A 27303-nucleotide genomic window follows, 5' to 3' on the forward strand; every position below is an offset into this window, starting at 1 on the left:
TTCTTTGCATGGGCGTACGGAGTGGAAGCACGAATTCACCTTGTTGGTCGCTTATTGAACTTCTAAAGTTCAAAACTTTGCAACTAAATGATGGTGGCGAGCAGAGTATGTTTCCTCACCGAATTCTGGTGAAAATGTTGTAAACTACACGTAACCAGTTCAGGCCAAAGGAATACGCACAAACCTACTACACCTAGCATACCGACCAAGGTGGGGGCCTTGGAAATCTGAAATTACTTTTACATTTTGCGTATTGTCCGGCAAGAATCCAACGTGGTACAAGGTCACACCTCGCCCCAGATTTCCCACATAAACAGGCAGGATTTTTATCAAGTTGTAATCATATCGAACAAGCTAGTTCTCAATGAAGTTTAAAATTTCAAAATGGTTTCGGCACACTTCCACCAAAAATTTCCTTGGGCCCATGTGAAACATCAACTGCATTACTTTCTTGCATAAAAAAAACCAAGATCGCCAAAAACAAGATCATAAACTAACTGATGCAAAGTATGTGGGACAGAGGGCATCTTTTCTTTTCTTCAAGTGTTCTTTTTTTTTTATTCCAGCGACGGTAGGAGAGTCATCGACGGATCGCGTGCCAGGTATGACCGCCAAGTTAACTGGCCTGGTCCTTTGTGATTTCCCCGCCATGTGGTTCTGGTTGGGCGGACTTTTCTCTGCGAACCACCCGTTTCCCGTTTTGCGTTTCACTGGGGGCCCTCGCGTGAGCGAGTTCACAAACCATGATCCACCTTCGGGAAATGCAGCAAGCGAAAGGCACGACCCCAAACAAGCCATACATGTATATAATTAGCCACTCTTTTGCCGTCAGGAGTCTCCACCGGGAGATTTATTGTCTTCTCCTGGAATTACTTACACTCGGATTTTATAATAACACGGCAGCGCAATGATGACTTTTAAGGAAAAGAAGTTACAGGTACAGAATAATATTATGTTCCATTGGAATGAACGGAGAGATATGAAAATGGGGACAACCTTATAAAACGAGTACGATTACAAGGAAAACCACGAGCTTTAGCCAACGTTGCAACGATACGGAGTCTCGCCATTTCTAGATAGAGAGCACAACAACGGAAACCTGTCAGGAAAAGATATTCTTCATTTTATGCGCTGCGTTCGGGCAAAAACCGCTTGATGGAATGGGCTCATTTTTTGTCTTGCTTTTGAAAAAAAAAATAAGAACATGTATACTTCGGTATAATCAGTAACGGTTCTGTACGTGAATCATTCCAGACTCAAATCCAAGCCATAGGTGAAAACGAAGATGCATCACTTCCTGTTTATGGTGTTTAAATATTCAGATAAACGAGACTTGATCTGACTGGGCAGAAGTTTGACTCGACCCGATTACACAACGTGACTGGGCTCGACTCAAGGTCCTTGACCCGACAACTTGACTCGACGTCCTTGCTCCCGACGCCTTAACTTTACTTGAGTCATGACTCGGCTCGACTGGAGTCAGGAAATTCAACACTGGTGAGAATGTATCCCGCATGCGCTATGAACTCCTGACCTGCAAGGCTGATGATTTAATTATAGGCACGACTGTAATGTGCATCACTCACCACCTCTGTGATGAGAGGAAGAGATCCCAGGTGCCGATACTGGGAAGACAGTTGAGATATAATGATCGATGAGAGGAGGGATGAAAATGGTTACTGATGACGATGATACTGACGATGAATGCAAATAAAAGAATGTTTTTTCCAAAATGATGCTGCAGGCCTGCATCTTAAAACAATCATCACCAGAAAATTATTTCTTACAAACTGACAAATTGAATTTTGATCTCTCCCAACGGAGTGCATGGCCAGACTTGGCAAAGACGTGTTTCGTCTCGAGTCTGATCTTCGACGGGACCACCCAGCCCTCGGTGAGCCATTTGTGTCATATAATTATAACAAATGGTCGGCTAGAAAGTGCTGCCTTAACCTCCTGATCAGGCTAATTGCCTCACCATGTCCAAAGCTTTTTTTTATTTAACGCTCGCGCGGCAGGTCAGACAGTTCAAAGAACCCACATCCCAAAATAGGAAATGGAAATTTCGGTCAAGTTTACTTTCGGAACAGGGAATGTGCACAAAACGCGTGGAAGGATTAATTTGCAGCGATGCTAATTGCTGTAAGTGTTCTGACCCTTTTAGAGCATGGTTTTAGTTCTTTGTAACATTTAAACAAGAACATACATCAACGAGAACTTCTCAATACAATTTGCCTTAACAACAAGGTAATACCGCCACCTAACTGTCAGACGCCATTATAACTTAAGTTCAACAATTGGGCAAAATCAATGATCCAAAGAATTTCAAGAATTTTGGTAAACACATAAAAAATATCAAAACATAAACATAGCGTGCCAGAAATTGTAAACATCGTTTGACATTTACCAGGTAGACACTGAAGAGATCAGGATGGGAAAATCCTTTAGAAACAGGAAGATTGCAGACCCCAGTAAATAATATCCAAGGCCAAGATTTTAGCGCGACTCTTACTCTTTTGTAATGGCTAATTTCAAAACATTAAAACCGCAAGTCATACAATGTACGAGGTTAAGTAACATTGCGACGGCTTTCCAGTGGCGTAACTAGGGGAAAATGTCCCGGGGGTGCACCCAGGGTGCGCAAATTTTTTTCAAGGGGGCACCACAAGAAAATAAGCTGCAGCTGCATAGCCACATTATAGGTATATAGTATATAACTCAAAGCAAATTTCAAAGCGGGGGGAGGGAGGCATCCGCTGGGAGGGACGTGCCCCCCTCCGTATTTACGTCACCAGGCTTTCGGTCGTCAGGCCCCGTATGTCATTATGCAGAAATGAGAAGCTGGCAAACGACATAGACATTTGTGTTATGAGCGGTCTTGAGACTTGCGAGTAAAATTTGGGCAAATGTCAGAAAACACAATGTTGAGCCTCTGTTTAATTCGTATCCAGTCAAGGTAACGGACCGGAAAGAGATGGGTGTAGCCACGAGTGGGTAAAACGTGGCGTGAGAAGAGCCATTATCCGCGCCCACATAATAGGGATAAGTGGCAAAAATGTAGATGTTTTCATGAAGGCGAGGGCAGACCTAGGCCAAAATCATCAGAGATTACAAAACGCCAAACCAACCCCCAGGGTAGCTTACGGGGGAAGGGTGACAGGTCACTTCCAGCCTGAGAAGGATCCTATGGCGACATGGCTTGAGATTGTGCAGGCACACTTTAGAATCGCTCTGACATTGATTGAGTAACCTCGAGGGGAAACATTCTCAGGAAACGGAATAAAACTAAGCAAGTATTTCACGCGGATGAGCATTATCAGCGACGGTGAATTCTTCCTCAGAATTTCACAAATTCCCCTCAACATACGCATTTGAAAATTGCTTTTATAAACCTGCTAAAGAGAGGTTGATTACAAACAATACCATGTATTTTTTTATTTAACTTTGGTAGACCAGCAGAAAATGTATATTTTGATACGTGTGCTGTGATACCCTCTGCCGACACTGGCCACGATCAAACCAAATTATTCAAGCGACTAAAATATTGGGGTTTTTTTAACGATTACGGTAACTTTTCCCGCCAGTACAAAGGTGCCCACATTACGTGTCACAGCTTTGATGCTCGAAACTGCGTAACCATTTAGCGTAGTACCGACAGGCGAGTCCGAGTCCAACGGTGCTGTAAGTGCACCAATGGAGATTTGCTGAGGTTCACTCCAGTCACGTCACATTATTGATTTACAATGTTACGTTCAAATTCGTCCTCTCTCCCCATTTTGTCTGCCAAGAACTCGCTGTCAGCTCATTCCACCCACGCGAGTTAAGTCTATTGCCCGATGCTACAGATTAAAGAGATTAGATGAATATTTCCAGGTGGTCCCCCTCCCTTCTCACCAACCACTCCGGTGACTTAGGAAGGAGTGACTCAGACGAGTCTGGTGTATTCCCTCCGCGGTTATTCACGACAAGCAGCGTGCCGTGCCGCGCCGTCCGGGGACTTTTTGGCATTTTTAGCGGGCATTATAGCGTGCCAAGACGAGAGGGTGTGCGTGACCGGTTAGGCCGACAAGAATCGGGCGCTTTCCCAAGACCACGCGAGACTCTGAAATTGTTTATGAGGCTATGGGACTATTACTCGTCTTTTGTGCGTGATGCAACAAGTGTTTCTTCCTGCCACCCAGAAATTATTCGACTGTTTGGGGAGGGTGGGGTGGGAGTGGGACTCCCATGGTCAGTCATAGCTGGGTAGATTATTTGCCACGGTAAATAGGGCATAACTTAGTCAGCAAAACCAGTTGTCATCCTTTTTGAGAGTGTATAAAATTCTTTTCAAATATACTTCAAAGAACACACAGGCCTAATTACGATCCCCATCAAGTTGTTTATTGTTTTTTTTTAAATTACAATCTACGTTCTTATTGCTACACTTCTTACCCCAGATGGGGGGGGGCAAACTTCAGGAAGAAAGAAGGACAAACCTTGTTCCAAGACTATATGAAGTGGAAGATCAATTCTGACATGCGGGTGCTTTTCTTATACCTCTTTTCGCGTGCCTAAAACAATTAGGCATACACTCTGCGCTGATGTTTTCTCCGGGATGGCTCAAGTAATTCCTATGGGGTAGAATCTAAAGGGGCGTGGCAAATAAAGATACATGTATCTGTGTCGGCATCACGGGTTGGCAATGAACTGCGGAAGGAGACAGGGCGTTCCGAACTCTGCAGAAGCACGCAAACTTTGGAAAGACTGATGACTGTCTGAAGTCGCACTTTTCTTCCCGACAGAAGTGAAACGTGTTGTAATTTTCCCCTTTTCCACAACGTGTCACAGGGGGAAAAAGTTTTCAAAAAAACCGGATGTGCCGAACCCAAACAAACGATCTGTGACCACATCAACTTCACGGTTATCTTTCAGCGGAAGGCAAAAAGTAATAAAGCAAATTGTAAGGAAGATTTTATTTTTGGGCCAATAAAGAAATCGAAATAAGACATGCACGGGGCTCCTTTTCGCCAAGTTAGTTCAAAAACTACTTTCTTGCCCTGTAGGCTCTATAGTTTGACACCGTTTTGAAATTAGTTTTAGAAAAAAATAGGAAGTGATGCTTAAAGTAAACCTGCCATTTTAATTTTGGGGATTAATTACTTTGATCACCAACATCCACACCCAGAATTTCGTGTGAAATCCTAAACAAGAACGTCTAAGAGCAGGAAATGTTACTCAAATCTCAGTGATTATAGGATTCGTCACTTTATTGGCTCTGGGTAAGAGAGGCGTTCATTGCGGGGTCGCAGTACTTTTGGCAAACACGCAATCTTCTCTTTCCCGGATGAAGATTTGTGTCGTGTTTGGCAGGGCAGAATGACACCTTTTGTTTGATATTATTTAACCTTTTGACCATAACAATAATATCGACTGGGTTTGACTTTCCATCATACGATTGGTTCATGAAAAGTTGATGCAGACTAAAATCACAGGCCAAAATCTAGATCAGGGGTTACTGTGGTTTTAATAAAGGGTACATATAGAAAATTGACATGGATGCTCATTTGAACATTGCGCTTTGGAGTTAGCAATGAAGAAGCTGTATGTTGACGTTTAGTGCTCGTGGTTTTTTCTCTCGATACCATAAACATGGAGCACGAGTAACGATCCACACCGGAAAAGCGTGCAATTCTGTTAATAAAGAGCGAAGGCCGTGTGGAGTAAGGGGCCACTCAAATTTTCAATGTTTTTTAAGTTTTGACTTACCCACCCACTATTTCGAAAAAAGTCGAAATTTAAAAAACATTGAAAATTTTGAGATATTATTTTGTCAATTACGTCACCATGTGCACTTTCCATTGTACATTTATGTTACTTCATTCTCATCCCTGCCCGACCCTCATTTTCACTGTTTATCTTCAACACCGACACATCCTTGTGGAACATTAACGTATACAGTGAAAATATATACATATACATACAGTTCACTGCAGAAAATGGATACAGACCTACCTCTCCTGACGTAAAAGGAAATTTACTCAAAGAGGGAAAATATACCTCATCGATTTGATCAGAGGCTCACGTCGAGGCAGCATATCAGAGTTCATTGTTGCTGCACTAAAGACAACCCTGCATTCTCTGCGGTGGCTTAAAATTGCGGCTTAGGCTCAGGACAGAGGTGGGCTTAAAGGGAGGATGCACGCCTCTACATAAAAACTGCTTTTCAGAAAACTTCAGGCCGGTTCATATTTAGCTTGAAAGGAGCACAAACACGATTTTGTTAAGTCAGCCATGAATACTAGCATTCGAATTAGCAAAAGTTGAACACATTTCAACTCAAGTGAATTTCACGGAAAACATCTAGTGACGTCAAACTCGCTTCGCTTTTGCATGCGCTTGAAGTTCGAACAGTCGTTTGCTTATGTGCTCGAACGTAAAGCGAACGTACCTGCATGAGGTGGTGCAAGAACTGTGTAACTACGCGGTGGTTCCTGGAGCTGTTTCCGGTAATTTGGTGCGCATTGGGCAGCGGCTAGTTTCTCCTGCTCGCATACATGTCTGTAGAGTACAGAGGAAAGGCGGACAATTCTAATATAAAAGCTAGCTTAAAAGAAAACATTGAACTTTTGCTGTGAAATGAAAACAGAAAAGAATGGAATTGTGAACAAGAAATCGTGTCTGTGCGGAAGATTATTGAGGGTTGTTTTCTGTTACATTCTTAGACAAGGCACGATTTAATTGTCCCATGCTTTATTGAGGAATGCTACTCGATGTTTTCGACGCAATCCCTTTCATGTAACAACGCACTCTACGTAGGTCAGAATGTTTATCACTCTGGTAACTTTCCACCGTCATGATGTCAAAACTTGACACCGAGCTAGCCAGATTAAAGTTGGCAGACCAAAGATTCCCATTTAGCCCCTGTAACTTAATTTGCAGACAGCGTAACCAGATTATATGCGACTTCTTACTGGTTTCTTATGTGTCGTTTTTTTTCCATTGCCTCCGGTCTGTATAGTCGATACTGCTTTTCGTTATTGCAACAGTTCCTTTTTCTCAAACACGGAAAAGGAAAACAGGAGTCTATAAACAAAGTGAAATGCAATCGACTCCAAACTTTGCGAATGAAGAGGGTCACATTTTCCCAAGGGATGGAATTTTAGAGCGGGTTAGGTTTTATGTGTTTGGAAAATCCTCGGTGTGAAAGATTTGGACTTTGGAGAGAGACAGACGGCGAGAGAGAGGGAACATGATATCACCCTCCTCAGTGTTCGGACTGGCATCCAATGTGGCTTATCGACTGTGTATGATCACAGGCGGAATATCCAATTTAAATGGTCATCAACGGATTTTGCTTTGCAAGCTGATAACTGGTTGATTGATCCAACAGAACTTACCGAATGCGTGACCAGATTAAAGTTGTGGTAAGGTAGTTGTCTCATGTACACTATAACCTCGCTTTATTGACAGTAATAATAAAGTCCGCGTACCCTTTTCTGTTTTAAAAGCACAAGAATCTTAGAAATGTCTTTTGTGTTTCTATGAACAAGTATACAGTTTCTTTTCCAATGCAGTTTATTTTGATGGATAAACAGATCAATTTGTCAAACGAGAAAGTATTCATCGTGCACCCCAGAACAGTCGAAGCATCATTACGTGACGATAACGGGGGACCCAGGCTACGTTCATTGGGGTGGGGCATATGTGTCATGGGGGCCCTTTTCCTTCCCTCCGAAAAATGTGAAAAAAATCGCTAGTTTCCACAAAAAGCTTCGAAAATAGCCACATCTTATATTATTGAAACTTTGCAAGTTTACCAATGTTGATTGATTTCCCCTTGGAAAGAATTATGTGCTTCCACGAGGACGTCAGTCGCATGGGAGGAGTATAACACGAAGGGAATGCATATGTAACACACATCTATCACTATTTATTGCTTTTATATTCCAAGTTTAACGCCCCAGGGCAGGGCTAAAAACACCCCCATACCCTGCATATGCACCAGCGTCAGTTACGCTCTCAAAGTAAATGCAAAAAGAACATTCCTCCATGGTTTAACGATTTGAAATCACGCTGAAAGGTGATTACCTGTAGCAAATATAATGCAACGATAATGCCCTCCGGCATACAAAATGTCCATGTGAAGTACCAGACTCCCCGCATGCTCATAATTACTATGTGCAAACCTTGTAACTGCATGTACATGAATGACGTCATGGGTAAACAACCGCTGGCGGTCATCAGTCGACCTTTGGACAACAAACATCGCGTGCGAACGGCGTGGCAAATCCTCCAACGACGGCAACCGGTCAACGAGCGCTGTCCTCCGACAGACTCGCCCTGGCTTGAGCATCTATTGACGTCCTCATGCTTTTCACACTTCTCCTTTCTCCTTCACTTTGCATGAAAAAAATCCAATAGTACACTTAATGCCTCCAGGCAGAAAGGGGCTTTGTGGTGGAAAAAAGGCATCCCCGTGTGGGGAAAGTAATTGCCAGGACGGGGAAATTGTGAAGGCCTGTCGTTTATACCTGTTTGGGACGGAAATGTTCATCGTAGGCACACTGACAAAAAACGCACTCTGATTAGAAATGAAGACAGCCAATCGTGACAAATTCGGCAAAAGATAACTTTGGTGCTTCACCATTTTATTGTGCATACTTATTGCAATTTCGAACGAAACATTTCTGGCTTTGAATGACTTCACACTAGAGCATTTATCGAAATGTACATGTATTTGATGTGAAAGCACGTTAGCAAAACATACCATGAACGAATGTATCTCTCGGGAAAACTCGGCAAGTTGATTGGGGATGGATTTGAATGAGGAGGGCCAACGACTAAGTTGTCGGAAATGTATACGGGCAGCAAAATCTTTGTTTAGTACAGCCGAACCAAGGAGCGTTTCGTGACAGTTCAAACGAGACTAAGTGTTCAATTTATACCTGGATATGCTTTAATGGTTATCAAAATATATAGGTTTCTATAAATACGATACACCAGCAACTGTTTTGTTCATTAAAATATTCAGTTTACAAATTCGTATCAAAGCCAACCAAGTCTTGACCACTCGAACAGATAATTAACAATTTTAGAATATTTCTAGGATTTTCCAAACAACAATTTACAAAATTTGGTGCATGAATATATTTCTATTTCAATCAAAACAACTTCGAAACCACAGCCAACCAACCCTTTATAAGTTAAACTGCTCAAATTTTAAAGACCAATATTAAGTTGTTTTTTTTTTAATGGCAAACGCTTAAGGACAGTCTTGGTGAAACAAAACCGACCGACCGACCAACCAAACAAACAAACAAACAAAATAAAGACAAAAAACTGAACCAAAAAATTCATTATTTTTAATGGTTGAGTGGCAGTGGATCGAATAAATTCGACCTTTAAATCCCTTAAAGTCATTCACCTCCTCAGAAGGCAAAAGAAGAAGGGTTCAAGCTCCTCAATTTACTAAAGCAAGAGAACATTTTAGAAAATGAAATTTAAATATCACTGCAGGATACATTTCAGATAAACAAAAAACCTACACTGGGGTTAGGTGACATTAGAAAAAAATGGCATTAAAATTTTTTATCACAATAACATCAAAGTAAACGAAGCAGATTTATGAAAGTATGCAGCGCCTTTAACTGTGTCCTTCTCGATATCGCTACGATACTCAAGTGTAGTGTATAATGACAATAGGTGCTCTCATGTTAATGAAACAGTCAAAAAAGAGCAACCGGCCACAGGTTTCGTCTGGTGCAGGAATGAACAGACAAGGGCAACACCTTTGCATGTTTCATTTTTGGTATGGCTCAGGTTAATTTCTTTTGAATGGTCGTTTGCGTGCTTTTGGAAAAAACCCACATTTACTTGCACGTCCATATAGAGTTAAATACTCAGAAAGCCCCGAACTGTAAATACATTAGTTCGAGGGTCCCTTTTCTCGCAGTTTGATTCTCATCTGGTAGGGTAATGGACGCTGTGCCAGTCCAGGGATGCAACTTGTGCTCGGTCTCTCCCCATTTGGAATTTCCAGCCTGCATTTCTGCATCAGTGTTGTGAAGTACAGGAACATCTCAATCCTGCCCAGCTCTGAGCCCAGGCACCTTCGTCGACCCGCTCCGAACGGCAAGATGCTGGCCGTTTTCTCTGGGTCAAGACGGCCGTCCCCGGTCAGGAACCGTCGGGGGTTGAACTCCTGAGGGCCGGTCCAGATCTTGGGGTCTTGGTTGATGGAGTACAGGTTGACAAAGATGACAGTGCCCTTGGGAATGAGGTAGCCGTTCAGTTGGGTTTCTCGCGTCGTGCTGTGTGGAATGGTGAAGGGCACGACGCTGGAGAAACGGAGCACCTCATACAGGCAAGCTTCGGTCAGCGGTAATTTGCCACGGTCGGTCAGCTGCGGTAACATGTCCTTCCCAATAACTGTATCAATCTCCTCCTGTATGTCCCGCTGAATCTCCGGGTGCAAGATCACGAGGAGAATAGCCCAAGTCAGAACGGCCGACACGGTGTCGAACCCGGCTCCGAATAAGTCGTACACGGTCGTCTGTAACATCTCCCGGGTCAAATTCAGCTGCTCCAGCTCCTCCTCGTCTATTTTGTTCCCCACCGTAATCAGGTAGTCCAAGATGTCCTTCTCCGAATCTTCCTGATAGGCCTCGCGATGCTGGTTTATGTACCCGCCGAACCAATCCTTAAAATTCAGCAGAAGTCGTCGGAAATTTTGCATAGTTTTGGTTGGTAGATACTTCAACCATGGCATAAAGTCCATCGTGTTTCCGCTCGAGGCTGCGGCGCCAAAGTCGTCGCTCATAGCTGAGAATTCTGTCAGCCTAGGATCATCTAATTTGTGCCGTCTGCTGAAGATGTAGGAACACATGATGTTACTGACAGACAGTTTGAGCACAATCGATGGGTCAACGACGGTACTACCAGAATTGTTATTCGTCCAGGTGCTGATGAGTTCCTGAACTTCAAACAGGACTTTGTCCTGCACCGACTTCGACTGCTGGCCCGAGGTAAAATGTCTCAGGGCCGTCTCAGCAATCTTGCGGTGCAATTTCCAGGCAGGACTGTAGTCAGAGAAAGTCATACTTGCGCCATTGATCTCTTTCATGACCTGCGAGGAAATAAAATCTGGCCGGCCGGCGAAGTCTGTGGACTGTTTGACCAAAGCCTGCTTGATGGTCTCTATGCCATTGAGAACCACGACCGGCCGGCTGCCTATCCGTATCTGGTAAACATCGCCGTACTTCTGGGCCAGTTGGTAAAGGCTGACGTGCAAAGTTTCGCCCAGGTCCAGGATATTCCCAAGGATGGGCAGTCCGCGAGGCCCCGGCAACGTCTTGCCGGAGTTGGACATCTTTGTGAAAGGATGATACTTGAAAGTTCGTCTTGTTTGTTTGAAGGGAAAAGATGGTTATGGAGGACGCACGCTGTCTTGTATCCGGTTGAATAACAGACGTTGTCTTTTGTACTTCAGAAAAGTTTGCACGCGATGTGGTTGTGCGGATCGATGCACGCGGTGATTAGTCCATGTGAGCGTGGCTGAATATCGAACAGGAGCTGAACCAGTCCGTTCTGGTCACGCACGTTATATCGTACTCCTTTAGGTTATTGATCTAGGTGATACCGTGAATTGTTCTCATGCCTTTGTGGCTCGTCTCTTCATCACTGTCTGAGTATAGTGCTCTTCCATTCAGAGAGAGATCCTTAAGTGCTCCCGACAAACTCAACTTACGAAGATTTCCAAAGAACACATCGACTCTCGGCTCGATACTCACATATTTATAGCAAACGTGCCCCTCTCGGAAAAGGGAATCCCATAACATAAACACGGGCTAGGTTGCAGGTGCTGGTAATCCGGCTCTGTAATTGGCTAAAAACCGTGCGCACAAAGTCACTACCCTACCGAGTGATTAGCACTGTCAAGCTACGTTGAATGGGCGGTGCAAATGCTCTACAATTTCATCCAAGGCAATGGGCTGTGATACTCGATTAAGTGCGGCCGAGTCACCAACTTGATCACCACAGCGTAAGGCCGGGGAAGCTAGATCAATGATCGACATACTCCTTGCACCTCATAACTTTCTCCCATCTACAAAGTTCCCACACAACAGGCTGCCTGTGACGTGATAGATTGCGGATCGTTCGCGCTCAGGTTGTGCGTTCCCCATAGAGCGGCAAATTGAGCCCTACGGTAGCAATGAATCAGTTATTGGTTGTAATAAACGTGATATATATCCTAAGTGATATAAATACTCGTTGTGTGGGTCGATGGTTGTCACTGTTGCGCAAATCAGGCCAAGCCCTTTGAGATTATCGTTGGGTGCTAAATGCAATGACTTTATGGACGTGGTCACGAAAAATAACTGTAATAATGACTTACGTGTTGAACGTGTTCTGAGCAAGAACTGGCAAAGGGAATGAAATGAATAAGTTCACTCAACTTCACTGTCCTCTATAATTCTAAAATCGAAAATAAATGCAAGGGTTGCGAGACTGATAAACTAAACTAAAATGATTTCATTAACGGACAATTACTGACAAGGAGCTTCAAAAAACGAGTGATCACAATTTGCTTTCCAGTGTTAAGTTACTGGGTGCAGGTCAGTGAAAGCGGAAAGTCATGGAGTATAATAACAGATGTGGTTAATGCAATTATGTCCCATCACTGTCACGTTTCTCAACAACAAAACTTTTTTAGACTTTCGAATTGTCTTAAAAGCACCGCGTACGATGGGAATAGTGTAAGGTTCCGTACAATGTCACCAAAGTGAAATATATGTTTTGGAAAATGCATGTGCACGTCATAATTGCTTCAAAGACTGACCTGAAGTGCACAATTCAGTCATAAAATCTCTGTAGCATTATAAAGCATCTTCTATTTCAGACTCGAAAGGAGTCTTTCTCAAAGGCAAAATCTTTAAACAGACAAATTGGGTTGGGCCCCTCTCTCTGACGTAATGTTATGATGTACTATGCGATCAGTAGGCTACTTTAACCAGAAAAGTTTTAAGGTTTCTCAAGCTTAACCCGCGTGTATGGGACTCAACCTTTCGAAAATTTTAGCGCAAAATCCCGTACATTTTAAAAACTCAACGAAAAGGTCTTCTTTTTCGCATTTTAAACACAAGCTTTCACATCGCTTAATGAATATCTGTACCATTTTAATACCCTTTTCAGCATTCTTTATATAACAGTTTTCTCCGAGGACGCACAAAGTCGTCGAGAGGACTCTCATCTCATCAACGCTTTTTACTGATACCCAACGATTTCCAAGCCGTCAGTTCCTGTGCCTTGTCAGCTATGGTCAGCGGGAGAGATCTCATATCAGACGAAGCCAAACGATGAGGGACTAGCTGGAGTCGGTTCGCACGCAATGGTCATTTGTAATCACGCAAGTCGATAAGGGAAAATTACATCACGAATACGCGCTAACTCTTACGCAAGGGATGGACCAATCAGCTACTGAGACCACATGGAACTGATATGTTAAACAAATTATCAATGCTATCTGTATGTTTCTGAATCACAGCTCCGTTCACCGGATTCTGTAGAATAACCTTACGTAACAAGATTCCAACCACAGCTGAGCCAATCATTCTATAAATCAATAAGAAAACAAGAACTCGTTAGCGCAAAGCAAACCCACGACTACCGTTTAAAAATGTAATATTCTTATTTCGTTACGAAAAAAAATTATGGTCCGTAATCAATCCCGATGACATAACCTGAACTTTCATCATTCATCAACAGAAAGTTGAATTTTCATCAATTGTTAATAGACGCAGTGGATAATTGTCAAAAGACTTTTGTACTGTCACTGCTGCATTTAACGCCCATCTATGGCACAAGAACGAAAGCAATAGATAAACTCTGTCGCCTTAACTTTCGCAAGTTCATTCCTCCATATGATGTTATATAAATAGCGCCACCACAGTTTATGATTAAATTTAATTTCTTAAATAGTATTAAGCGAACCCATTGTACCCGCCCATAGGTCCATATTGACACGATTAGATATTGTACCCTAATAACAGGGCTAAACCCTCCGATTTCAGTGTGATTCTGCGTACTCTAGGGAGATCAGGTTAATAATGATTACTACAGAGTGGAACAAGTAGAATGGCTTGCCTCTGTACGTCAATCACACATTTTACAGGCCTGTAAATCTTTGGGAAAAGGAAAATTTGTACTGCTGTTGTGCAGATGATTAACCAATACAGACAAATAATTTACATCTAAAATGAAATGTGTCACGAGTCTTTTTAAGGGAGGTCCAGGTGTATGACGAGTGCACTGATTTTATTTTACGATGACACAGAAAAAGATCGACAAACTACAAGTACCAAAAAGGAATAATTTGCTTGTATTCATTTTGTTCATTTGTGAATACCAAAATGCGAATGGGTATGCAAAATGTCGTACTTTAGATGTTTATGAATTGGTAGGCGTCGGTTACATCCTTCCCTCGTCTGTATTAGATACACTGAGTATGTAGTACCAGAATGCAACATTGAAATCAAGCTGAAATTGGGGTACAGGAAAGGTCAGAGACACGCACACATATTACCCCAGACGTATAAGATCTGATCGCGTCAGACAAAATATGACACGATCAAAACCGTGGGCTTGTCGCATCAGATATCTGTTTATAAATTACCACAGTGAGGGGGAACACTCGTGGGGTAAAACACAAAGTCGATCATTGCCGAGACTGTCATGACACTTTATTTCTGTCACACCATTCCTGCCAGAGTAAAGGTTAAGATAGGGTGAGCGCGTCTCTTGAAAGTGATTAGGCCTACACGTCGATTGTGTGCCATGAATAGTCAAGAAATTTCGGCATGAGCTAGAGTTCAAGTGTGCAGAGGACCTGAAGCGACGACTCTCTTAAAAATGAAACTTTGTTTCCAAACGCATTTAATATGATGCAGTGACGGAGAAATTGTGTTTCAATGGTCACAGTCTCGCTTGTTTTTTGCCGACATTAACGAGACCCTGGTAATAAATTTTGCTCAGAAAGGACCTTGGCATGTTGCTTGGCAATAGTCGATATTTCACGTGTGGATACATTCCACCAACGAGACTACCGATGGAACCCTAGAACAAGTGGTTGTAGGGCTCGTCCCATCACAAAATCAAAACATAAGTAACATTTGACGACAGGTTGCATTAGCAGCCCCTCACTATAATAGAATAAAATGTTCATAAAAATGGACAACCGACTAACCTCAGAAATGTAATTTAGTTTGATTGCGATGGCAAATTACATATCACTTTACCAGCACCTGAATTTTACAACATGTACCCAAAAACTTTGTTTCATGCTCGGCCTGAAGTGCACCCAGCGCTACCCGTTTGAAGGTACGTCTTAGTAGCCCCCCTTCCGACTTGCCGGCTTTGCGTGCCAAGACCTTCATCCTTGGCGTATGTTTTTCAACATCCTTGGGTGGACAAGGGGGAGAGGAATGCATAGCTTGGGGCGGCGGAGGAGGGAACAAAACCCGAACGCAAACACCACCCCCGAATCTACACAATGCTCTTCAAACATATGCATCTGTATTAGCGCAACAGGTGAATGGGCAGAAAGGGGTGGACAAACAAGGACTTGTAAGCGCCACTAACAGAACCTGTTTATCCCCAACAGAGGCGAACTGTCCTTGCGTTTGTCTGCCGATCGCGGTAATCGTTTCGTCGAGAACACTGCAATATTATTGTGCCTGGACTAGGCTTGCCAGCTCCCTTGAGAATTGACAACCGTTGCCAACTTGATTAGCGCAGAAACGAAGGATCGATGACCGACATTCCGGGAACCTCAAATCAAGTAGTCTGGATACCAGACCCAATGATTCTGACTATTCTACAAATCAAAGGAGCACCCATGTTAATAAATTCCCTTAGACAACAATGATAAATCCTTTTATTTTAAAATTACTTAAAAATACAACTCTTACAGGCAAAATGTTGTTTGACATGTCCTTTTTAATTTTCCTTTCAATTTCTAGTGGTGTTGACAGATGAGTTTTGGGGAAATTCTAACCCGAAGCAGACCACCCCTAAAATGAAGAAAATTTCACTGCCCGGAAAGGAAACCGTTTTGCAAAGGCACCCCTCTGCAAAACGGCTAAATAGTACCACCTTTGGACCCGATTGCATCCAAATTACTCAGAATTGGAAGCCCTGAGACCAGGCCAGAGGTTCAGTACCATATTTCTTCAATTCCCCGAGTCCATGTCTGTCAGGACTCTCTCATACAGAATATTTTGAGTGTAAAACGTTTACTAATGAGCTCAGCGGATATATTTCTGGCCCGTTTACGTGGGTGTACCCTCAAGGGTCCGGTATCACCCAATGTGTCCACGTGACCAAGACTGGAGGAAGTCCTCCAACTTTCTGGAAATATTCCGAAGTCGTCCCGTCTAATATTGGGCTTGTTCGTGTCATACCCCCCCCCAAATTTGCCATGTTTTGTTTTTTTTTGCTAATTTGTGAATGACTAGTGTAAGTCTATTTTGTAGGGGAGGTCAGTCTGTCTCCTCAAATTTCCCAAGACATCCATCTTGGTGTTGCCTTGTGTCAGGCATGGTCCTGCGTGTTATCTAAAACAATGTGGGGGGCAACAGCCTGGCCAGGAGTGATATGGGTTGGTCGAGTGCGGGAGCGGCATTCCACTCCTTGCCTGGGGTAGAGCACACCGCTCTCCGTTGTTGGATTGGAATCGTCGCTGTCGAATTTGCATTATTTTGCTGTACCCATCATTTCTCTGGCACAGGTCCCCTTGCCGATTGCCGAGGTGAGACCTGGCGACCCCTTTTGGAGCTGTTGCGTTGTGTTGATCACTGCTCTGATCCCCCGTTGCAGTGATTTCACCCCCTTCCCGACGGTTGCTGTTTTCCTTGAAGTTTCCCCTTGCCGCCTGCTGGTACGTTCCTTGGACGTCCCCGGGATCCTCATTCGCTTCAATACATTCGAGAACTTTGAACTTTTGGTCTGTTGTGGACTTTCTGATCACGGGTTCGCGGACGTAACTGAGCGCGGTCATCGTCCAAGCGGAAGCAAGACCCAGACGAGACCGAAGGAGACGCAGCCACTATCACCCTATCCTTTTTTTTATTTTTATATAAATCATTGTAAATTCTGTGTATTTTCATTGGTGTGTTTTGTCATTGATTGTATTCCTGATTCATATTTCTCCGCTTCAATTTCCAGTTGGAGATCGTGCGAGTGACCAGAATTAAAGTTCCCGTTTAATTCGAACTGTACATTAACCTAAATCTTGAATGACTATTGTTTTTTTTTATTTTGTCGAGTTGATCGAACCGGTAGGGAATTACATCATCGGGCTTTCCCTAATCTGGGATAGCCCCCGCGACATTCGGATGGCACCGTTGATGATCGGTTATTCCCGGTCGGGTAGGTAGGCTAGCTGTAGAGCGTAAACTCCCGCATCCTAATGGCAGGTGTTGATCCTTAAATATTTGACTTTGCTTTACACTGAAATCGAAGGTCGCCTTGGCCGAAAACAATGCTAGGCGAAATGTAGAATGTAACTGAAGGTCTCCTCGGTAATCTCCCTACAGGAGAATCTTGGAAGAATCAGAACCTGACGACGACTGGCAAATGCCAACACATACAGCATGCACCACTGTAATGAAATAGAAAATGCCCGGCTCTCAGATTAATTGTGACCCCTGACCCTTGCGTCATATCTATTTATATCAGTGGGCGAAACGCGACCTAAGAAGCAAGAGTCGTCAGGGAATCTTTGGGCAGGGAACTAGACTATAAATCAAGCCAATAACACAACAGCGACAGTATATAGGGGCCCAATATACATGTACTATTGCCTCTAAAGTGTACTAAAAGATATGGCATGTTATTGGCGTGTGATTTAACATTTTAATAAATGATCTACAGTACTATGGTGGAAGGGTTCGATGGACATGCTAGTATATAGCACAAGCTTGAGGGGGTTACTGCACATAAATTTAAATGTATTCAACAACTCACTATGTCACATTATTGCGCCTCTTGCGCAATAAAGCAAGGTTACTTTCTTTTCACTCATGCAAAATTCTGAATAAGTGACATTAAAACTAGCATAAATTACAGTCTAGAAACCGTAATTTGCCATCACTTAAAGCATATTCAGAAGCCAAACATCTCGTGCCCGACTGTTTTATTCACAGGCAGCATGTTCCCAATTTAAACCCAGAAGTTCCGACTGAAACACAGACACGCAAAAAGCCTGACCGATTCCCAACTCAGCACCGGGAAGCCTTATGACTTTCGCTAGAACTTCACCTGCGTGAAAGCGACAAAAGCGAGCTTAGACAGCGGGGTATTGTTGTTGGGGTCGGCCCTCGGCGATAAAGCCCGCCCCGATCGCTGAGCGACCAAGAATCACAGCCTTTGTCAGATTCCCTTACATTTCGGCATTCCAGTTTTAACCGAAGAATGGGATGCGCACAAGGGGTCGAATGGATTATGGTGCTCCAGTTCCTCTACTCCTTTCTTAGGACTCCGATTAGGAGGAAATTTTTTTCTTTTACAGGTTGGCTTAGGGAGGAAATGTGCCAACCTTTCCGTGAGCCGATGGACCTTTTTACGAGACGACTATCAAATCCACCATACATTATTCCAGTGCAGAATTACCTTGAATCATGGAGGAATGCTTGAAGCATGAACCTTTTCCACGTGTGTTAAACCATGGAGGAAGGAAAACAGTTTTCCTTCCTCCATGGTTAAACTTGCCTGCACTCCAACAAACTTAACGACAACAATGTCAGTTCTTGTCCTTTTGGGAATTTTTCACATACCTGACACTCTTGTTCCTTCACACTGTATAAGGTGCCTTATGCATAAATTAACGCAAGGCCAAAATCTTCACAGGAATGTCCGTGGTCCCTACAATGCTGAAGGGTCATAGACTGTATTCATGTCGGCCATCTTAAACTGAAGTAAGGTTAACGTTTCATTTTGGAACCTGATTACGAAATAATAGCAACGAAATAAACCTAATTCATATTGCTGCCAGTTTACGTTCTTCGAATAATTTAAAAGTTTTGATAAATTAATGTGTTAAGTCACAAAAGAAGATGAAAGTGAGGCTTGGAACCCAAAACACTCTGGCATCATCCCATTTTTTGAATATGCTAGATTCATCAAACATAAAAATGGCTTCCCGGCCGAAATAAGGTCTTTGAAACATAGACTTACTAAGCAAATTTATTAATTTATGAGGCAACTCATGGAGCAGAATGCTCGTGGCCAAGATTAAAGTTTGTCTGACATGCTCATTTTACGCAGTCATCTTCTGCAAGCATTAAAAAAATGGCATAAGTCGTAAAGAGACTTGAGTATCTCTCCAACGACTGCGAACTCAGCGAACTCTGGAATGCGTACTACACAAAGTCGGACTTGAGACGAGGCTATAAATTTCCTACTACCCTGGATTCCCCACATCTTGACACTTCTCAACTCCGGCTTTGTATCTTTTAGGCTTTTAAAGCTTCAGTATATAATAAACCTTCAGGTCCTTACTTTTGAGAGCACTGCTCAATACGGTTTTATCCATGCATGGATGCAATAATATAAAGCCAATGTTTGGACTCCTTGAACCTTTTTGAACATTTTAGGCTACAACGCAGACCTAGAGTCAGTTTTTTTTCTTTTTTGGTACTCACCGCATAACGGTCAGATTGTGAAAATCTTTGCCAGAATCAACTCTTTTTCTTTGGGCTTCCATGTGAGAGCAGAGTGGATAAAATACGGTTAAAAAGTGGTCTTAAGTGTTCGAGAAAGGAGAGGGATACCACTTGAGAAATGGCTGCATGCAGACTCTGGAAATACTACTTTTGAGGGGTGATTTTGTTTTGTGTGAGTAATTAACAACGTAGTAAGTTAACCCACAAAAATTGAAAAGAAACTGAAAGATTAGGGACAAGACAATGATTTAATTTTGGTTTCAGAATGTCGGTTTGCCTGTTACTGAGCCCCGATGATTTTACACTGTTTCAATGGGACTTACATTGGTGGACTGCCTCTCTCTACCGCCCCTAAGTTTGTTTAAGACTCTTGCAAACGTTTATGAGCTTCCCTTCGGTTAATTTAGACTCAGTGTAGGTTCAACATCACCTGGGACTGGTGGAGTGACAATAATTATGGGGAGAAAAAGCTGTAATGAATGTTCTACGCTGAAATTGTGAAAAAATTCTATAATTTACCATCAAACTCGAAACTCACCGGATTGCTTTGGTACCAAATGATCAAATCTAAAGCCGATTTCATAAAACTTAAAAATTGCACAAATCTGTTGTGAAAAACAGATCAAACAGAAATAATACAAACTACTGAATATCACTCCCGGTTTTCAGCAGACTTCTGACCACAAAGCTAATTACTTATTTATTTTTCTGATTAGCAGATTTATAAGAATAGTACACAGCAAAAGCTGTTAAATTTAACACCGCGGGTGTTATCAGAGGTTTACACAACACTTTTCATTGGTGTTATATATATGTTTTGGCGTTACCTTTAACGCCCTCCAGTGCATTGTAACACTTATATATGTGCAAAGTAACACCAGCGATGTTAAAGTAACACCCTGTGGTGTCGTCTTCTGATAACACCAAAAAGTGTTGATTTTAACACCAGAGTTTTTACAGTGTATACCGGTGTAGCAATGTTCCATTAGTGATGCCTATAGAGACGAGGTCCAATACCTCTACCCGTCCCACTGCCCTTATTACTGCCTTTACAGTGGGCACTGGTAAGGGCAAATGCCTTTCACAAAATCTTGTGAAAGCAATACGTCACAGCAACAGGCACAATGGGTTTCTTGCTATAGTCAAAACATATACATCAAGTCAGATTTACATTTGGAAATTTTGACGAGTGCTACTCTTCAAGTGCATTTTGACCAATAAGTGCTTCACAACAACGTATGTTATGAATTTGCCCTTTCCGGAGCCCGGTCAGATGTTGGGGACGAGAGAATCCCACACCTGGATGATAGTTCCTGGTCGCTGATCAAGTAAGCGCGTCTCGGGATAAATCTCAGCGTTACTATTGGTTGATATGGGGGACCACAGAGAGTGGTCGAAAAGTTGAGCCTCGAATTAGATTGGGGAGTCGTTCTGTAATGCAAGGAAACGGGAAAAACAGCAAGACCCAATTTGGAAAATTCGTGTGCATAATGATGATATGCATCATTCTGTAGTGGCGTCTCTCTACAAGTGTCCGTGTGAAGGTTTTTTTTGGTCTATAAGTGTCCAGGATGAGAATGGTGAGATTATTCAATTCCCACCGTACCATCCCCAGACAAACCGCAGGGCAATCTTGCCGATTGATCTGGCTTTGCACAATCAATTTCCGCGTGTACTTTAGCCGACAGATAGGACCACTGAGGTTGCTCTGCGAGAGATGTATATTATCTCTTTGAACACCGAGGCCCGCTTTTGTTGCAAGCCCCTAATGTGTACACGATTAAACGGGGTAAATCAACACCATCAAGTGTAGCAATGGTGGGGACACTTCAAAAGCGGCGGTTATCTAGTGGAACGATAATGACACGCGACCGGGGCACCGACAAAATTGGGTCAGATTTTCCAGAAAAACAGTGGAATTGTAAGATTAAGAATGAAGAATCTTTGAGTAAAAGATCGACAAGAGGGGTGAGGTGGTCTGAGAATTGGGAACATTAAAATCCGGGCATAAGGTGAACAGACTTCAGGAAGTGCAACACTATCTGGTGTATGGGAATGTAACCAAAAGCAGCTTCATTAAACGTTTGTTTATAATATACCCATTATCTTTATTGTCCATTCTTAAAATACAAAAATGTCTGTTGTTACAAACACATATTAAAAATTGGCTGTAACTGTAAATGCCGATAACTTTTAGTGATTCACTGTAACGCATTAGGCCTAATTACTCCTACGCCCGCCGCGAACAAGACCTATCTGCTGTCATTTGTGGCCGTCACCTCATCACGTAGATCGGAGTGATAGAGATCCTAATCGAAGACAAGCTTAATTGTTGAAATCAACCAGCTTGTCACTAACGCAATCCTTAAATCTCGCGAACAAAGTGATATCATTGCTTATAGCTAATCAGGAATAAATTCGAATGAAAGAACACATTCAGTTGAATTTGACTGTGACACTACTTTTTTGATTCTTTGAAACTGCGTCATTTACGACACACTATCTTAGCGACACGTCCGAGCTCGATTCTTATTCTAATTCATCTCCGTTCACTTGCGATCAAGTTAGAATTGTCCGCTTTCAAAATTACTGCGCATACGGATCAAAGTTTAATAGGCAGTGTCAACTGTTTTAAATACACGTGTCTACTATGTTTACTACGTCTAAACACTAAAATACATTTATTAACCTGTCACACACTAATATTTCAATCCAATTTTTCTTTTAGAAATTACACACCCTTTTTGGACTACACAGTGATATAAATTTCCATTTTCTTTGTTTGTTGTTAAATTCATGTAACCATTCCTTTCACTTATTTCTACAACGCGATGCCCCCAACCTCCAGCTGTCGATAGTGTGCCGCGTAGCACTGCGTCTTTACCAAGTTTGTGGCCGCATTCATGCGCTTGAGTCGCGAGAGACATGACAACCTATAGATTCTGCTGCTCTGTGACGACGCGGATCGCTTGATTCCTAGCTTTTCTGCATGTTCCAGGTAAAATTTTAAATTTAGTTACCACATTTTCCCTATTGCTTGCTCGAAAAACTGAACTGCGTGCTTATTTTTAAATTAACTGATGATCTAAAGCTGTATTCAAGTTCACAATAAATGGTATATGAAATGAAATTCGGTGGCTTTTTAAAACATACAAGTTAAAAGGTAGACAATTTAAATTAATAGTTGAAAAGATAGTGTTCTCGTGGTCTGTAAAATCTGTCGGAGATTTACTTTGATTAGAAACTAATTGGTTGATGGGTAATTCTGTGATTTCGCAATCAGTTCACCTGAATCTCAGCCATGTTGTTTACTTATTCGTCCCCTGTATCAATCTGTTCGCACGCGATCGAGACATCTCTATATAGCACAGTTAAGGTCTCTACACGCAAGCCCCCGAGTTCTCCCATGAACAGTTCAAAATCAGAGGGTTCCATTTGATCGGATTTTTGTTCCTGGATTGCAGATATCACAGCCTGGCGCGCCGCACGCAACTTCAAGCAAGGCTGAATGACAATAGGCCAGCTACATATCCGCGAGAGCTCCGCACTGGGCTCGCGTGAGAAGAACACAATGCAGCTTTGGTGCTCAATTGATGTCCTTGTCATCGACGGAGGTTTTAACAACCGAACCGCATCCCCCTGAACGGCTGCCGCTTTGCGAGGACGGAGAGAATAAATCCGGTCACCCGTGCTGAATCCCCAGTCCCTACCTCAAGCTTGAGAACCTGGGGAAAGGGTTTCCTTTTACATTTCTTTTGACATGGAACCAAATTATGTTATTACATTATATTATATATTTGACAGCAAACAACTTCAAAACGCCAGCGATATACATAATAAAGGCCACTGATTTTGATAAATCGACAAAAAAAAAAAAAAAAAAAACCAGGAACGACAATCTTGACAGATCTCCACATAGACATCTAACGTTAATCAGCCAGGCTTAAAAGTTCTGTCACAAAATTCAATGACATTAACGGTATTCAAACAGGGTATAGGTCATGGTATTAAAACACGGCTGGGGCCAATTGTGACCGTTGTTATATGTGCTGCACTAATCGAACCACTTAGACGGCTTCCATATTTTGTTCATGCCTTTTCTCAGAATAAAAAACCCTTGTCTTTTAATCATACCGTTTCCCCTTCTCTGTTTCTCGTTAAGTTAGCCGTTACACCACTCCGAGATAAGACCCATTATCGGAGCGATTTGTTCACACTTTCGTTCGAAGATGTGCAGCTGTTGAAGGTATGCAAAGGACGTAATAATATGTATCTATTTCGCATTATAACTACCTTCAATATTCCGGGTTTTCTGGCTTTGGAAAGAGGAACAAAAAAGTCTTTGTTAGGGGTATACAGTCTGCTGCAAAGAAGCCTTTTGCACCTTTTATAAAATTAAATCCCGATCCTAAAATGTTTAGTATTTCGTACTTCCGTCAATGGAGATCTACATGCTGTGCAAGAAACGTGTACAGCTGCTACAGGGAAAAGTGCGCGTGACCCCTGCAGGAAGTTTTTAATTTGCTCAGAAGTGCCAATATGCAAGCCAACAAACACAACGAACATCTAACAAAAGAAACACAGTGCACTAACAATGAGCGCCCATGTTCTTCAACCGATCTTTCTTTTGTTAGTTTTTCATAGTGAAGTTGAAACTGGCTGCAATATCAGATGCATGAGCTGGAAAGTACCATAGACGTCGTTCAATATGAAATTAATTTGAATTATAAAGTTAACATTATTTCATTACCCATTCACAATTAAGTTTGCTTTTATTGATTTTACGACGTACGTTGCCATAGCTTATACGAAGTCCTCACAATGAAATACTGCCCTCTTGCGATATAAACAGGTTATGTTAACTTTCAATAAAAAGTGATAACCACCTGTTGTGTCAGGAATACATGTGTAGCCCACTGAGGCGTTGTTTAACGAAGTGGCCCATAAGAACATATATACCGGATGTATAATTGAAATTCTTGCTGTGTGTTGAGTAGTAAGTAAATGTAGTACATGCCCACTCTGCCAACGAGTTGGTCCGTGTAAATTATTATCCACGGTATTTTCCCTGCAATTATCAACGGCGGAAGGAAGTCAAAGCTGGGAAACGACTAGCCCCAGACTAGGGCCAGTTTACTGGACTACCTCATTTCATTTCATTTTCCGGGATGCACACAAATCACTGCCAAAAATTTACATAGAAATACAAAGTTACAAACAGCACAGAAGAACCAATGAAGAAGAACCAAAAACAAACACACACAATATACAATATCCACTTTGATCCCGCTGGATTGCCTTAAAGAAATAAGTTTCTGGAGAGGCTCTCCAAACTAACTGGATGTACATAGATTTACGAATAAATATATATCTTAACACCAACTCCCTAGGGTGTGTGCAAAATCATATTAAAATTGGAGGATTCAGGAATGTTAGGGTTGAGGTACAAAGTGTATTTACACAATAAACAATTTCTTTTGAAAAAATAAAATACATTTTTGACACGACATGTAAGTAACAGAACAGTGTAGGAAAACGAATGAAAAATGAAATAAACCAAACTACCAATTTAGCTAATAACATTAATATGAACAGCACATCGATAACTGTCAATTAAGTAATGCTGACCATAATTTTCACGGCATTACACATAGGACTGTGCTTAATACTGAGAAAGATGAAGCTAAATCTGTTTGATAATTGGTTTCTGGCGGGCAGGAAGAGGGGAGGAATATTAACGGTAGGCCTACATGTACACGTATGTCGGGAAAAAGTGTTGTAAAGGGCATGTGACATGGGGTCAAAGCTCAGGAGTTAAACTATCTAGGAAAGAGGGTGAATAGAGGGTGAAAATTTGGAAGAGTTAGTCCAGCCGTACCGATGCTTGAATAACAAAGCGTTGGTTTTTCTGGTGTTAGTATCAGTACTGGTTATTTATGCGGGAGAAATTCGGAAGAGAAACTTGTTTGTGGAGGAATGTGACGCCAAAATGAGATGCTGAGGTAGAGTAAGCGGTTGTACAGAGGAGGCAAGTGAAGTTTGGCATGATTGGACGTTGATAAATAAGAGGAATAGCAGCATTGTAAGGAAGGCAAGATTTAGGGAAGTGGTGTTGAATTTTTTCAGTGTGGTTGTCTGGTAGCCAAAGAGGTGAGCCGTATTCAAAGATTGGTCTGCAGAGAGAACAGTATAATTTGAGTATAAAAACACCGGCATTTCTGGATTTCACAGTATGTCTTATGAAGTAGCAAGTCTGGGACACTTTCGGCAAATGGTCTCTACCTGTTTGGTCAAGGTGAGGTCATTTGAAATAGTGATGCCAAGATATTTGTATCCTTGGTCCCACGACCATAATCCCAAGGAAGGGGGGCTTTGTGAAAAACCTTTCTATGCGCCCCATTTTTCTTATAAGGCTTCACTCGATCATATGATCTGGTCATCTATTGTGTTTATCTCCCGTTCGACAATCGAGAATGATTCAATTTACAAGTAGTGAAAGAATAACTACAGACAAAATAGAGACAAAATTTCACGGACAGAAATAGTCGGAAAATCGCTAAAATTATGAATTATTAATGACCAGATCAGGTGAATGAAGCCTTACAAGAAAAATGGGGCTCATATGAAGCTTTTCACAAAGTCCATACTTTTTTGAAGAGGAGGGGGTCGCCGTGTGGTGCTAATGCTACGGAGGTGGTCCAGCAGACTGGTCACAGTCTGGGGCTAGGAAATGACGAACAATGGTTGGTTTGTTTGTTGGGGTGTTTGTTTGTTTGTTTGTTTTTGCAATATTAATCTCTGAGAGTCATGTACAAGATTTTCCATTCTTTTTTCTCCATGCAGTTTGGTGTATCAATGGGTTCGATGCCTCAGGTGTCTGAAGTTGAATAGGTTTTAGTGCTTTGATTTGTGAAAAATTTGTTTGAGATGATTTGTTGAGCTGCGTTTCGCTTGGTCAGAGCTTTATTATTGAATCTGATTGAAGAATGAGGGAAAAGGGAAAAATTCGATTATTTTTGTACCAACAATACGGATCGGGTAATGAAGAGCAAGTAAATTTAGCATTTTCTTTAATTCCACTCCGTGGAACCATACAGCCATTATAAAACAACATAAAAAAAATTTAAAAAGAAAAAATGCAGTTATTTAATCCAATTCCTTCCTGCCATCACTTACATTGTCATGGTCAAGGTGTGACAGGTTTGCACCTATAAAAAGTTACCCCAAGACAAACGAGGGAAAGTGCACAGGTTTGAACTGGCCTTGCACAGCACCACTTCATCCTGTACGGGCGGCCAAATCTTTCCCACCGCTACGAAGCCCCCCACCTGCGATAATGACAAAATTGTGTTTTTCCTTTGTTTCTTTTATTGCTTTTCTCTCAATACGTTCGGTTCACTTAAAAGAAATATCGAAGGACCTTCGCGTCGCACGCGATATTGACTGTGCCCATAAAACAGGTACAAAATTTTATCAGTGTTTTTTTTTCAAAAGGGACTTCGATAAAGGCCCGATTACAAAGGCCCTAGTTTTGGGTTTGCGTGAGAAGCAGACAAAAGCGATAACACGAAAGCTGGTTTCGCTCCACAGAGCCAACAGGGGT

At 42.1% G+C, this 27303-nt stretch overlaps 2 protein-coding genes across 2 annotated transcripts in view; both read right to left on the minus strand.

Annotated features, from left to right (window-relative positions):
- nprl3 (NPR3 like, GATOR1 complex subunit) overlaps positions 1-6540 on the minus strand; it is a 32016-nt gene extending 25476 nt beyond the window's left edge. The window contains exon 1 of the mRNA XM_022224565.2: positions 6431-6540. The gene's annotated coding sequence lies outside the window, so the exon portion shown is untranslated. The remainder of the gene's footprint in view (positions 1-6430) is intronic.
- A 2057-nt stretch (positions 6541-8597) lies between these two features.
- On the minus strand, positions 8598-12170 carry LOC110973623 (cytochrome P450 1A1-like). Its single transcript, XM_022224567.2, has one exon. It carries the CDS (start codon positions 11348-11350, stop codon positions 9908-9910), a length of 1443 nt encoding a protein of 480 aa, XP_022080259.1. The 5' UTR covers positions 11351-12170; the 3' UTR covers positions 8598-9907.
- Between the last annotated feature and the right edge of the window lie 15133 nt (positions 12171-27303).

The sequence above is a fragment of the Acanthaster planci genome, linkage group LG07 (genome assembly GCF_054643075.1).
Source record: "Acanthaster planci isolate LZ-2023a linkage group LG07, COTS_SCS, whole genome shotgun sequence".
Classification (NCBI taxonomy): Eukaryota; Metazoa; Echinodermata; class Asteroidea; order Valvatida; family Acanthasteridae; genus Acanthaster; species Acanthaster planci.

Excerpts from the sequence above, each read along its gene's own strand:
- LOC110973623 (XM_022224567.2), bottom strand. The coding sequence starts at position 11,350 with ATGTCCAACTCCGGCAAGACGTTGCCGGGGCCTCGCGGACTGCCCATC.